At 36.9% G+C, this 15,265-nt stretch overlaps 1 protein-coding gene across 1 annotated transcript; it reads left to right on the top strand.

Annotated features, from left to right (window-relative positions):
• Window positions 1-397: 397 nt before the first annotated feature.
• Window positions 398-15,158, top strand: thbs4a (thrombospondin 4a). Its single transcript, XM_051894523.1, has 21 exons — window positions 398-664; window positions 1,562-1,759; window positions 1,848-2,095; window positions 2,197-2,311; window positions 3,438-3,520; window positions 4,055-4,109; window positions 4,287-4,450; window positions 5,015-5,152; window positions 6,017-6,091; window positions 6,175-6,360; window positions 6,474-6,578; window positions 6,654-6,761; window positions 6,856-7,015; window positions 7,819-7,937; window positions 12,175-12,227; window positions 12,297-12,478; window positions 12,644-12,871; window positions 13,761-13,957; window positions 14,199-14,371; window positions 14,470-14,609; window positions 14,693-15,158. The coding sequence occupies exons 1-21, from the start codon at window positions 586-588 to the stop codon at window positions 14,731-14,733; spliced, it is 2,847 nt and encodes a 948-aa protein (XP_051750483.1). The 5' UTR covers window positions 398-585; the 3' UTR covers window positions 14,734-15,158.
• Window positions 15,159-15,265: the final 107 nt, after the last annotated feature.

Here is a 15,265-nt window from a genome sequence, read left to right as displayed (position 1 = left end):
ACTCAGCAGGGACATGTCAAGCCAGATTATTCCTGTAAATGTTTTTTTGTTTTTGGCAGGACAGATTGTTTGGTTAAATGCAATCAAATTGTTAAGGTTTGCCATGATCATTTCTGTGTAAACATTCTTTCAAGTAAAGTTTAAAAACAAGAACAAAATAATTATTTTAGGGTTTCTTTTAAAAGCACATATTCATTGCTACCTTTAACCAGCTGTACACAGGGACTGACCAAAAACCAAAGCATATCCTCCCATCATCTACCATTATTAACAAAGGACTCTTTGGCAAGGTTTTGATCTGACATCCTTACAGTAATACATGGCTACATTCTGGTAAAAGCACAGAAGCTTTCTGGAGGAGGTGCTTGGTCACACCTTATATAGAGAGAGACATCTGAAAAGCCTAAATCACTTGAGCACCAGTCTGGTTCTCGTTGGTCTGCAGGACTGCAGGGAACAGACAGTTCTGTTTTGACGCTATTGATCAAGCCTGAATCAAGGGTCAGAGCAGAAACAAATTTTCCTGGAATAAGGGTGGAACACAACTTGAACACAACTGGATTTGTGACATAAAATAAATCCACAATGGGTATTTGGACAAGAATCATATTCAGTTTACAGTTAATTTTACAACTCCTTGATACAGTGAAAACTCAAGGAATTGGTAAGTCCTTAAACCTTATATGTTTGTAAGAAAAGATTTTTGCCATTTTACTTTTTGCATTATTTATTTACAGAACATTTTATGATTCAGTGTACACATACCTTAATTTTCTACTGTTAAAATTTGAAATAAATGAAAAAGCCTATTTCTGCTAAAAACAGGTATGATATGCATGTGTTAGGTAAGTCAATTACACTGAAAAAAAAATGTAGAAAGTTCTCACTCAGAAATTACTAGTAAAATTCAAATAATCCAGAGAATCATCAAGTAAAACATTTAATTAAATGTGACATGTTGAAGTAGAAAGACAATATAAATATGTATTTAAATATTTATTGAAATAGTATTTTCTTGTAAAATGTACTCCAATAATCTTTGTTTTTTATTTATAGCTTAGAAAAATCCTTTTTTGTTTTACAGTGTATCACTTCATAAATGTCATAAATTGTCTGGAATTCCCCCAGAATGCAGTGGGATTAACAAATGTGGAACTGAACACTATATAAAATGACCATTAGCTGAGGTCAAATCTGCCAATGACCTCATCGGTTGCTTTCCTGCACAGAGAAACTGCAAAAAAGTTCAATGACATTTATGATGCTCTTAAAAATAAAGGTTCCAAAAGGGGGTTTTCTCAGTGATACCATAGAAGAACCATTTTAGGTTCTCCAAAGAATGTTTCAGTGAACTGAAAAAGAACTTAAAAGAACCTTCTTTTTTTTTCTTAATCTGAAGAACCTTTTTTCCACTATTACTTTTGTGCAATTGAAAGGTTCTATGGATGTTAAAGGTTCTTCATGGAACCATATTTTTAATATTATTAAAACTATAAACAAATTAATCAAAAAAGCTTCAGTACCCAATGCAAATCTGTTGACAAAAATGCAAATTTTGCAGTTTATGATCTTCTGGTGTCACCGGATTGCTTACCTGACCTTCTGCAAGGAGGAATAAGGGCAAAGAATATGGACAATGTTTTCATCCTTGCGAGCCTGAAGCTGCAGAACAAAGCTCCAACACGTGTCTTCCGCATCTTCAATGCTGTAGATAACACAGATTATTTTGATTTCACTGTTCAGGGGAAACTCAACAAAGGTTTGTCTGATCAGATCTCACTAATGTGTTTTATGTTCAATGGCTCAATAAATACATGACATCTACACCAAATACTTTCTGTTGACAGTCGTTTTGAAATATCTGAAAAGCAACGGAAAGGTTGGAACAACAAATTTCGGTAAAGTGACACTGACAGATGGTCAACAACACCACATACTGCTCCACTTCAGCGGGCTGCAGCAGGGCACCCCCGCCACGGCTCTCTATGTGGACTGCAGGCTGGTGGAGAGAGTGCAGGACGTCCCACTGGCCTTTAAATCACTGCCGGAGGGCCCAAAACGAGTCACACTGAAGACCCTGCAAACCTCGTCCCACGTAAACCAAGAAGACTGAACAAATAATATCACTATTCTGATTAGTTTATATATGCATAAAGCAAGTAATCATCTATGAATAAACATGTACCTGTGTCACAGGATAAGCTGTCAGACCTTAGACTTGTGCTCGATGAGTCTATTGATAATGTCGTGGAGCTTCAGGACTGCAGTGGTCCAGAGCTGAGTGAAGAGAAAGAAACGCTGCAACTACTAGGTGCAACTACTAGTTGTTTCTCTGTCTTATTCAGCTATAGTTTTGTTAAAGGGTTAGTTCACCCAAAAATGAAAATTACTCACCGTCTTGTCATTCCAAACCCATAAGACTTTTGTTCATCTTTTTAATGAAAGCCTATAGCCTACGCAACTACCATGCGTATGGTAATTGTTGTGAACACGGAAATAGACGCAACTGACAAATGCTTTGACTAGCGCTGTCAGTCACGGGAAAACCCCTTAACTGTTAAAAGGACAAGATAATACATCAGACATTTAAACAGATTTTTTATTATGAACATAGGATTGACCTGAAGGAAAATGCTAAATATGAATGCAGGTAATAAACTCGCTCACTCAATCTCTTCTCACAATACTCTTCTACATAATACAGTTTCAATAAACAATATAAATTGAGAACATACAGTTTACGTTGCTAAGAGTGGTTACTAAGGGTGTTGTGTAGTGATACACAGAACCGTTGGGTGAAGCGGTCATAGCCGTGTTTTATCGGTTTAACGGTTATGCAATGATAACTGTTCGGCCCGACATTGGAAAAGCGGCTCATGTGACCCAAGTGGTTTAACCTCATTTTTATGAAGAGACACGAGTGCTTTGTTTATCAAAAAAACAAACAAAAAAACCAAAAACAAAGAAAACATAACTTACCACTTTATTTACAAAATATTAATCTCCAATGCACATTCACGAGAGCACCACGACGCATGCGTGTTGTGTTGACGGCAGAGCAGATGTTGTTGAGAGAACGTGTGTTGAAGATTAATATTTTGTAAATAAAATGGTAAATTTATGTGTTTTTGCACAAACAAAGCACTCTCATCGCTTTATAAAATTGAGGTTAAACCACTGGAGTCACATGGATTACTTTAATGATGTCTTTACTGCCTTTCTGGGGCTTGAAAGTGGTAGTTGCGTAGGCTGTCAATGGAGGGACAGAAAGCTCTCAGATCTTAATTTGTGTTCCGAAGATGAACAAAAGTCTTACGGGTTTAGAACGACATGAGGGTGAGTAATTAATGACATGAATTATTTTTTGAGTGAACTAACCCTTTAATGATTGATTATTTTCTTCTAGTACAGAAAATATCATTGTTACATTTCTGCAGGAACAACCTCAAAGATGGAAGCTGGCCCAATGTTTGAGCTCATGCGAATGATCCAAGAGTTGAAACAGAAGGTGGATCAGCAGGTAACTTGAAATTGTGTGGGAAAATAGTTCCTTAAAGGGATAGTTCACCCAAAAAGAAAAATTCTATAATCATGTAGTCACTTTCATGTTGTTCCAAAACTGTATGACATTTTTTTTTTTATCTGATTTTTTGAGTTTGATCTTTTCACTGATCCGGTTGACAGAACCAGTATGAATGATATGTTCATCATCTGGGCTTCAACTCACTGATTCAGTGATGGAGGTATGATTTTTAGTCAATATCAACTTAAATTTCAATCTGGTCCTCACACAAAGCAAAAGAAAACTAAAGCATAAATATAGCATAAAAATATTAACTACTTGTATTATAAATTCGTTGTTTTTGCACACTTTTTGAAGCTTGAAATCTCCTCATTCATAACATTAGTGACCAGAACAGTTCCACAAAAGTCATTCAGGTTTGTAACAATGTAATGAGGGTAAATAAATAACGACAGACTTTTCATTTTTGTTTGAACTATCCCTATAGTTTCTTCTGAACTTCAGCATAATGACCATCTGTTTTCATTACAGACCAAAGAAACTGCTGACCTGAAAAAGACTATCTTGGAGTGTATTCCATGCAGTGGTAAGATTTATGCTATAAATTGAAGAAACAGCTATAATGAAAAAACATTTTGCAGTTTTGCAGTGAAAATCATGTCTGTGCTCAGTCAAGTAGAAGTCAATTAGTAGAAGCTTTTAATGAAGATGTTGAAGTAGTCAGACAGGTGAACTCAAGTGTTCTGGTAATATTCAAATGCAGTAGGACCGGACCAAGCACCACTACAAAGTAAAAAGCCGTCCAAGTGTAAACCAGGGGTCTGCTTTACGCCAGCCATGTGTATCGAAACAGCTGAAGGTGTGGACTGTGCACCCTGTCCTGAGGGCTACACTGGAGATGGAGTCCAATGTGATGATGTAGATGAGGTTAGATTTAAGATTCAGATTTTTTTTGTTCATGTTATTGGTAAACCCAAACATTAGTCAGAATTTTAATCATATGAACAACCTAAACAAAACCTCAAATTGTTTGTTATTATACATATACTATTATTTATGACTTTCTTAAATCAAGTTTTGCTGTTTATATTGTCCATCTATCCACTCAGTCATTTCCTGTTTAGTTAGAAGAGAACAGGAACACTCATGAAGACCTTTATTTGATTTATTTTTTCCATTACTCACTGCAGTATCTCTGCTAGCTCAGTCTGTTCAACACATATGACAAGGTTTTCTACTTAATTGATGAACAATAAAACTCAGTCAGGAACACATAATGATTTATTAACATTTCATCAGGGTTTCAATAGGGGTTTTATCAGACTAATTATTGTTTAAACCGTTAAACTGTTCTAAGGTAATTTTCCTGTGGTTTTATAGAACTTTTCACAGATCGCTGTGCAACTGTGTGACTTAATCGTCATTACACTACTGAGCATTGTTTGCTGAACACCATAAATCCAGCTAACCTTATAACCTGTTCAATTTTAGTGCCAGTTCAACCCATGTTTCTCTGGTGTACGGTGTATTAACACTGCGCCAGGGTTCAGATGTGAGAAGTGTCCACAAGGTTTCTCTGGCCCGGAAATCCAGGGTGTGGGCATTCACTATGCTCAGGCAAACAAACAAGTGCGTATTTGGAACAATGTAAAGCTTATTTTAATTTATTTTTATTTACCACTATGCTTAAATGTATATGTACACTACCATTAAAAGGTTTTGGGTCAATAAGATTTATTTATTTTTTTAAACAAATTAATACTGTTATACAGCAGTGATGCTTTAAATTTATCAAAACTTTTCTTTTGAACTTTCTATTCATCAAGGAATCCTAAAAAAATGTTTTATCACAGCTTCTATTTCCACAAAAGTATTATAAAATTATAACTGTTTTCAACATTGATAATAATAAGAAATGTTTCTTGAGCATCAAATCAGCATATTAGAATGATTTCTGAAGGATCATGTGACACTGAAGACTGGAGTAATGATGCTGAAAATTCAGCTTTGCTATCACAGGAATAAATTACATGTTAAAATATATTAAAATAGAACACAGTTATTTAAAATTATAATAATATTTTATAATATTACTGTTTTTTACTGTATTTTTTGATCAAATATATGCAGCATTGGTGAGCATAAGAGACTTTTTTTCAAAAACATCAAAAATCTTATCGACCCCAAATGTGTATGAATGTACATGGATCTATTTAATATTGTGAGAGAACATATGTAATAAGATATTTTATAAGATATCCCATATATTCGGATTGTAATACTGTGATATATGTCATGATACTGAATGATTACTGTATTATAAACCATATTTACATGGTACTCCAATTGCATGTCCAAAAACATAGTATTACCATGATACACATAGAAAAAAATTATATCATTTCTACATGGTAATATCATGGTACTTTTTGTTTTGCCACTGTATTTTAGTGCCATACAGTGAGTAACAGTAGATTTATCCTTTTTTATCAGATCTGTAATGATATTGATGAGTGCCAGGTGGATAACGGTGGCTGCACACCCAATTCATACTGTCATAACACAGTGGTAAGACAATAACTATCCTAGATTACTCATTAAAATGTGGCACAGTAAATATAGTCAAATGTGAGAATTTTGCTTTCTTGTAGGGTGCGTTTCACTGTGGGAACTGCAAGACCGGATTCAAGGGTGATCAGAAAACTGGCTGCAAAAGTACTGGCCCCAGCCCGGGCCCTGCTCCTGTATCTGACAGGCTGTGTGGGAACGGCCAACCAAATCCATGTGACATCAACGCAGAGTGTGTTGTGGAGAGAGATGGAAGCACCAGCTGTGTGGTGAGACATCAAGCATTCAGACAGATGTTTTGTTTACTATCATGCTTGAGTAAACTTTGTGCTTGTGATTTCCTATGCCATGCTGATATGTTTCAATATCTTGTTGCTTTTAGTGCCAGATTGGCTGGGCAGGAAACGGCTACGTCTGTGGAAAAGACACTGACATTGACGCCTATCCAGATAACAAACTTCAGTGCAGAGATGGAACCTGCAAGAAGGTGATATTCATGTAATGTTATCAAACTGAACGTTATTGTAAAGTGTTACCAGTTAATCTTACTTTTCATTTGCAGGATAACTGCATGTTTGTTCCAAATTCGGGCCAAGAAGATGCAGACAGAGATGGGAAGGGAGACGCCTGTGATGCGGATGCAGATAGTGATGGCATCTACAATGATCAGGTACAGATAAGACAGCATTTCATTGTGACCAATCCTTTCCTTGAGCTGAAAAGCTCCCATCATTTTCAATCCCTGCATGAATGTATTCCTACAGGACAACTGCTGGTTGGTACCTAACATAGATCAAAAGAACAGTGATAAAGATCTCCATGGTGACGCTTGTGATAACTGCATAAACGTGGAGAACCCAGACCAGCGGGACACGGACAAGGACGGACTGGGAGATGCCTGTGATGATGACATAGATGGGGATGGTAATTTAATTCAGCTCTTATTTTGTCAAAGATTGATTCTCCATACTTTTTACTCACATTTTTCCATGTGCCATCTGGCTGCTATGTGGATAAAGAGGTTTTTTTTTTTTTCACCCCAGAAATGGGGTGTTATGTTTTGAATAGCCTTTTCACCCTTTGGGCCTGTTTTTTATCTGGATTTTCCTGTGCTTAGGTCATTTTTATGAGGAAAAACAGAAGCTTCTGTGTTTTTAAAGCTCAAATTAGAGAGCTCTTTAGCCTGCTCGGGTCAAGTAAAACTGAAGTGACCTGTAACGGTATTAACAGCGTCTATACGGCACCACACTGATAATATTCTTTCAAATGAACAATTATTTGTTCCAGTCTGAAAAGTGTAAAATCGAGGCCAGGCAGCGCTTGACATTTACGGTCTGCTCATCAAGGCAGAAATCCAGACACTTGACTTGATACTTTAGAGCTTGGTCATGTCTCCTTTGAGCAACCACATTTCCACCAAGAAACTGAGCCAAGAGCTGCTGACGCGTGGAAACAATTCCACAGAAGTCTTTCCGAAACACTGCCACCTTGTGACATAACCCAACAAACCGCACACAAAGACATCACTGTACCCAACTCTGTAACACTGCAATGCATTTTTCCTGATGGAGTTTGCTCCATTCAATGACATTTTCGACAGTACACCTCTGTATATCTTTGTATGATGCTTTTTTATGCATCTCTGGTGCTGTTTTATTTTATACCCTGGCTCTTACTCTGTTGATGAATTACTGAATGCATCCTTGTACTTTCTGTACTTCTGATAGGTTTAAAGAACATCTTGGATAACTGTCAGAGGGTTCCAAACCCTGACCAGAAGGACAAAGATAATGATGGTGTTGGTGATGCATGTGACAGCTGCCCTGAGATGCCAAACCCCAACCAGGTGCCAAACAACATTATTACTACCTGTCTCTGATTCTATTCTATTCTATTCTATTCTATTCTATTCTATTCTATACTAATTATATCTATTCTATTTTATTCTATTAAATTCTAATTCTGAATATATATTGATCAATATTGGATATTTGAGGATGCAAGTTTTCCCCTATTTTTAGATTTCAGATTACTTTTTTTGGGTCATCTAGCTTTAAACCTAATTTAAAAGGATAGCACTAGATTATGGCAAAGATTAAAGGGTGGTTGATTATGATTTCACTTTTTTAACATTAGTTAGTGTGTAATGCTGCTGTTTGAGCATAAATAACGTCTGCAAAGTTACGACGCTCAAAGTTCAATGCAAAGAGAGATATTTTCTTTTAAAGAATTCTCTGTTGAAGGACTACAACAAACAGCTGGTAGGGACTACAACAAGCTTCTTCCCTGGTTAGTGACATCATTAACTCTAAAATTTACATAAACTTTAGAGAAGAGGAAGAGTTGTTGTAGTAGAGTGTTGTTGCCATGCCTTCATTTTACGCTGGACTGCTTCATAAACGAGGGTCAATTCAATGCTGGATTTGCACAAAAGATTAACATGACGGCACATGCTGGTCGATGAGTTGAATCAACTCCACAGCAACTACATAGATTTATCCACTAACTGTTCAGAAACATCCAGATGTATTCTAAAAGTTGTAACTTCTTGCTGAGTCTCTCCATCAGTGTTGGACTCCAGTTTGAACAATGTAAGGCTAAGCACCGTTACTGACAATCGTCATTTTGGCTGCGTGAGATTCTCCAGCTTTGTTGTTGTTGAGCAACCGAAGCGCGAGCTGTTAAAGCTCCACCCTCTTCTGGAAAGCGGCAGGGAGCAGCAGCTCATTTGCATTTAAAGGGACACACAAAAACGGCGTGTTTTTGCTCACACCCAAATAGGGGCAAATTTGAGAAGCTATAATAAATGATCTGTGGGGTATTTTGAGCTGAAACTTCAGAGACACATTCTGGGGACTTCAGAGACTTATATTACATCTTGTAAAAGGGGCATTATAGGTCCCCTTTAAAAAGAACTGTTTCTTGAAGACAGCTTTCCTATCTTTATTTTAGGCACTTTAACTGTTCATCTCAAAATTAATACTTATCCATTTTTATATACCAGGGTTCTAATAGTTAATTTAAAAAATCGTTATTTGAAATACAATAAACTTAACTAAAATAAAATAACATTTCAGCTATTTTCCAAGGCAGTATTTCTCATTTTCATTTAGTTTGACTTAATGTACTAAAATTACTAAAACTGAAATAAAAGGGGGAAATTAATAAAACCGACGGTTACATGTAACCCTGGTTCCCCGAGAAGGGGAACGAGACACTGTGCCATAGAGTTGATGCTATGTGGACCGCTCATTGTCACCGGTGTCTGAACACGTGTAACAAATATGCCAATTTTAATGATGTTTTATTAACAAAGTTCAGGAGGAATCCCAATCAGTACGATTGAAGGCCTATATAGTCACCTTCGTTCCTCAACAGTCTTTTCTGCATCTCTCCGCCACCCTGATTCCTCACTTTCGGCTAGTTACTATCAAACAACAAATATGCATACTCTTTTATGAGTATGAGTGGAGCACCCATGAGTACAAGAGGGTGCCTGCAAAATACGTCATCAACTCTTTTGTCTGAAGGAGATGTGCAGACAAACCTGATGCATGGCAACGAGATGCCTCGTCTCGTTCCCCTTCTCAGGGAATCAGGTTTACATATGTAACCTAGATGTTCCCTTTCAAAGAGGAACTTCGACACGGCATCATGGAATTGACACTATGGGGAAGCAATACCCACTCCGCCATGCTGCCTGCCTCACTAGGCTGTGGATATGCAGTATAAATGAAACTTTGATGAATTTTGTGAAAAACCTATCACAATTTCTGTACATCCTGCTCCACCCTAAAGGGTATCTTGAGAACATCTCATGAATGGGAGCATGCCCCTCCAAGCAACTCAACATTGATTGGAGTTTTATTTATTTATTTTTAGATAAAATAGCAGCTTATCATATTGACAGAATGCCTTTTATCACTGTACATGTCCAAAAACATGGCATGACTATCAAACTTTTGCAAGTTAAACAATATTAAACAAAAGTACTGTTGCCGAGTGTCTGCTGATATTCGCAAAAGTTTACGATTGCGAGTGAGACGTTTCTTTTATGCAACAGTTCAATAAACGTTAAGTTAATAGTGACTAACTTACATTTTAGACAATATCGCAAGTTACTTTGTTTTTGCTCTGCCAATGCAAATAGTTCAATCAAACAAATCCAAAACAAAATCAAACAATGTTGTTTACTTCCTGAATGAATCTTTGTGAATGAATAGGGTAAGTGAATTATTCAATGACTCACTCATCCGTTCTGGAATGAATCAGCATTTTTGAACAAATTGGTTGAATGATTCAAAGACTTTCTCATAAAAACAGTCACTTGTTGCCACCTACACTCTAAAAAGTAACTCAGGGGACCTTTTACCACAACTTAAAAAAATGCATAGTTGCAAGTTAAAAATTCTAATTTATTGATTAATTAATTAATTAAACCTTTTAAGTTGCAAACATTATTTTGTTGAGTTCTGTTGATATAATAATGTTGATTATTAAATTAAATGAAGTTCCATACATAGGTTTGGGAGGAGCCTAATCATTCAGTCCTGCCAATCATCATTACGTGCATATACAAGCAGCAGTCATTGCACCATGCCAACGACAATTCTTCCATCATCCCTCCACCTCCCCATCTCCTCTATTTCTCCCATTCTTCCTTTATGTAGTAACATTATAGGGGGGTTTAGCTTGGAGCTCGAGCCAAGCTTTGGGTTCAAGCCACCTTCAAGGAAAGCAAGCCAAGGTAATTTACCATAAAGACTGGATTCGCAGGCGAACTCGTAAACTTAATATTGTGTGTAATTTAAACTCAAATTTCTGTGTTAATCAATGTTTTAAAAAAAAATCAGATTGTAGTAATTTAATGAAATTGTCTTGATAACTTTGTAAATTGGGCAGTAAATTTTTAGTTCCCAGGATGCTTTCATAGGACTTGATAAGGAGAATAAGTGTTGAAATTATTACGTTATTGTATTAGTTTTTTAGTTAAGATAAAGATACCTGTCAGTGTTTGTGCTGTTATGTTTCTTATTTAAAAGAGTTTCTGTAATGTTTAAGTTTTTGTGGTTACCATTGTGCTGAAGAGTATACATGAAGGTAAACACTACAATAACTCTAAGCAATGGCTGTGCTTATGCCAGTGACAAGTAATATCTTATTTGTACATTACATTTACATAAGGAACATTTAACATGTGCCATGAGCGCTGTGGATTTTAACTTAAATAGATAAGATTAATTGTTTCCAGAACCACAACTCAAGTAGTTGGAGCAACCTAATTTTTTTAAATAATCAACTTAAAAATTTGTTTGTGTTACAAATTATTAAGTTTCTGTAGTTTGTTGGTTGAACGTAATTTTATTCGAAGTTGTCTTAACTCAAAAAGATTAAACTGTTGTGTTCATTTTTGTTGTTGAGCCAACACAATACTGGCACAAAAACAGACAATGGAAATTATACAAACACAATACAATGCAGATTCATAGGAACTAAGAGTAGAGTAAATGTGAGAGTAGAGTAAATGTGTGGTCACATTAGAAAAAAGGTCCATTGTCAAAAGCTTATAGATGTACGAAGCACTGCTCACACAGAAATCAATTCTGACTGTATTTCAATTATGAAATTTCACCAAGCAATGGTAAATGTGACCACACCTCAAAGGGATAGTTCACCTAAAATTTAAAATTCTGTCATCATTTACTCACCCTTATGTTGTTCCAAACCTGTATGAGTTTCTTTCTTATGTTGAGCACAAAAGAAGATATTTCGAAGAATGTTGGTAACCAGTCAGTTGACGTTACCATTGACTTCCATAGTATTTTTTCCTACTATGGAAGCCAATGGCTACTGTCAACTGACTGGTAACCAACATTCTTCAAAAAATCTGCTCCTTAGCTCAATAGAAGAAAGAAACTCATACAGGTTTGGAACAACATAGGGGTGAGTAAATTATGACAATATTTTCATTTTTTGATGAACTATATCTTCAATGTAAATTATTCGATGTATTTTTCTGTATGTTGTATATTTCATTTTTAATATTACTATTTTAATCCTGTCTTCTGTTTTCTTTCAATTAGTCTGATGTTGACGATGATCTTGTAGGAGACACTTGTGACACAAACATTGACAGGTAGAGTCTGCTTTACCTTTTACCTTGATGGTCAACATAAAACAAGTTTAACTGAGGTCTTTGTTCCAGTGATGGAGATGGTCATCAGAACACCAAAGACAACTGCCCCAACGTCATTAACAGCTCACAGCTGGACACTGATAAAGACGGGCTCGGGGACGAGTGTGATGACGACGACGATAATGATGGCATCTTGGATGATAAAGATAATTGTAGACTGGTGGCAAACCCAGACCAGAAGGATGAAAACAGTACGCACAACAAAATGTGCTTAGTAGGATGCCATAAATCAAGTTGTTCAATTAATGAAGCAAAACATTTCTGGTCTACTTTAAAAAAAAAAAAATCTATAACTGGACCACTGATAAAATGATAAATCAGGAAAATATCTTATTTTTGCTCTTCCACTTTGACAGATGATGGGGTGGGTGATGCCTGCACTGGAGACTTTGACAAAGATCACGTGATAGACATTATCGACACCTGCCCTGAGAATGCAGAGATCACTCTGACCGACTTCAGAGCATATCAGACTGTTGTTCTGGATCCAGAAGGAGAGGCTCAGATCGACCCCAACTGGGTTGTTCTTAATCAGGGGATGGAGATTGTCCAAACCATGAACAGTGACCCAGGACTAGCTGTTGGTGAGCTTATTTGACCCAAACCAATCAAATACAAGAAAGAAAAATAATTTCCATAGTTTCAAGCATTTCGATAGTGAAAAGACCAGCTAGACCAACACCAGTCCAGCATGACCCTGCCAGGACCAGCATGGATATTCATACTGGTCTTACTGGTCATCATTTACTCACCCTTACACCATCTCAGATGTATACAACTTTCTTTCTTCTGTGGAACACAAAGATTTTTAGAAAAATAATCCATCTTTGTAAGTTCATATAATGCAAGAGGATAGGACCCTCAAAGTTGATGCTTCAAAAACCATGCAAAATGAGCACGATGGTAACCTATACGACCCTAGTGGTCTTCCCCTGACAGCAACATAGTGTTAGCCCAGATCCAGCCCACATCTGATCCATGTGTAATCTACATGTACCAGTTATGGGCCGGATCTGGGTCATACTATATTGCTGTCTGGGTCTGAAGCGAAACGATAGGCCAGCACATTGTGAAGGCTGATGTAAGCAAGCATTGTGTAGATCACACAAGGTCCATCACAACGTCCTTACGTTTACTTCAAGTGCGAATTCATGAACGCACATATGATAGTTGGCCAGAAGCGATGGTTTATAGTTTAATATATTAGTATTTCTCTCTCTCACACATACATTGTTTTGCTTCAGAAGACATTGCATCATCCACTTGGGTCATATGGATTACCGTCATTTTCGTTTTCTGTGGTTTTTGAAGCATCAGCTTTGAGGGTCCCATTCACTTGCATTATATGGACTCACAGAACTGGATTATTGTTCTAAAAATCTTTGTGTGCTCCACAGAAGAAAGAAATTTGTTGAACTTTAGTATTTTGAAAATCTAGGTCAGAACATGACACAATCTTACCACCCAATGCAGGATACACAGCATTCAGTGGCGTGGACTTTGAGGGAACCTTCCACGTTAATACAGTGACCGATGACGACTACGCAGGCTTCATCTTTGGCTACCAGGATTCCTCCAGCTTCTATGTGGTGATGTGGAAGCAGACGGAGCAGACTTACTGGCAGGCGGTGCCCTTTAGAGCCGTGGCTGAGCCTGGCATTCAGCTTAAGGTCCCAGCGCTCTTCATCTCTATTACTGTCTGAATGCTTAGCGTGTGCTTTTACCATTACTGCTGCTCCGCTGAGGCCCGGGGAAATCTAGAAAAGTGGTTTTGGCTAAACTCTGAAGTGTGCAAAAATACTTAACTGATGTTAAATCTCTAGCCAAATAGTTATTTTGCACTTCGAGTATGTCAAAATTAGATGTGATTATTCAACTGAAGACATTAATCAACATATTGTGCATTTCCAGGTTGTAAAGTCTAAAACTGGGCCTGGAGAGTTCCTGAGGAATTCGCTGTGGCACACTGGAGATACAAACGACCAAGTGCGTTTGCTGTGGAAAGACCCTCGTAATGTGGGCTGGAAGGACAAGGTGTCCTACCGCTGGAATCTGAAGCATAGACCCCAAGTGGGATACATCAGGTTAGATGCTGTAAATATTGGAGACTTCAGACTTTACTGGAGAAACAATTCACTGAAGCAAAGCAACATGTTTTTGTGTTTTCTCTGTTTTGGCACAGAGTTAAGTTCTATGAAGGTACCGACTTGGTTGCGGACTCTGGAGTTATTATCGACACTAGCATGAGAGGGGGCCGTCTCGGTGTCTTCTGCTTTTCACAGGAAAATATCATCTGGTCCAACCTGAAATATCGCTGTAACGGTGAGTGCAGTGCTTAAACAATATTAGAGGAACAATTTGTATTTTCAGTGTTTATCATAATGTACATCTTTTGACATTTACAGACACAATCCCTGAAGACTTCACAGAACAAGCCCAGCAGTAATGAAACTAAGCTGGGAAGAAACAGGAGAGCACTATTAGTGGTAAAACACATCTACAGAAGTGCAGCACCAAAGCAGATGTGACTGATGTTTTGGGTACTATTTCCTTTCAAACATGAACTATTTACTGACTTTGACAAAACATAATTTTATAGTTATGCTGAATTTACACCTGCTGTAGTGTTTACTACACAAGAATGCTTTTCAGTGCTACCACACTAAACACTCACTTCAGGTTTCAATATAAAAAAAAGTGAATAAATAAATGTAAAGTGTCAGGATTTGTGCTTGGACTTTCTGGAGAATGTCACTGAGCTGTAAAATTAAAGTGATAGTTCACCCAAAATTTACAATTTTGTCATTTACTCACTGTTGTATTGCTGCAACATTTATGGAAAATAAATAAATAAAATACTACCGTTCAAAAGTTTGGAGTCAGTAAGAAATAATTTTTAATACTTTTATTCAGTAGGGATGCATTAAATTGATCAAACTTGACATTAAAAACATTTATAAAAGATTTCTATTTCAAAC

Source organism: Ctenopharyngodon idella, chromosome 5, assembly GCF_019924925.1.
Source record: "Ctenopharyngodon idella isolate HZGC_01 chromosome 5, HZGC01, whole genome shotgun sequence".
Taxonomy (NCBI): domain Eukaryota; kingdom Metazoa; phylum Chordata; class Actinopteri; order Cypriniformes; family Xenocyprididae; genus Ctenopharyngodon; species Ctenopharyngodon idella.
This window is presented reverse-complemented; position numbering and strand designations above follow the sequence as displayed.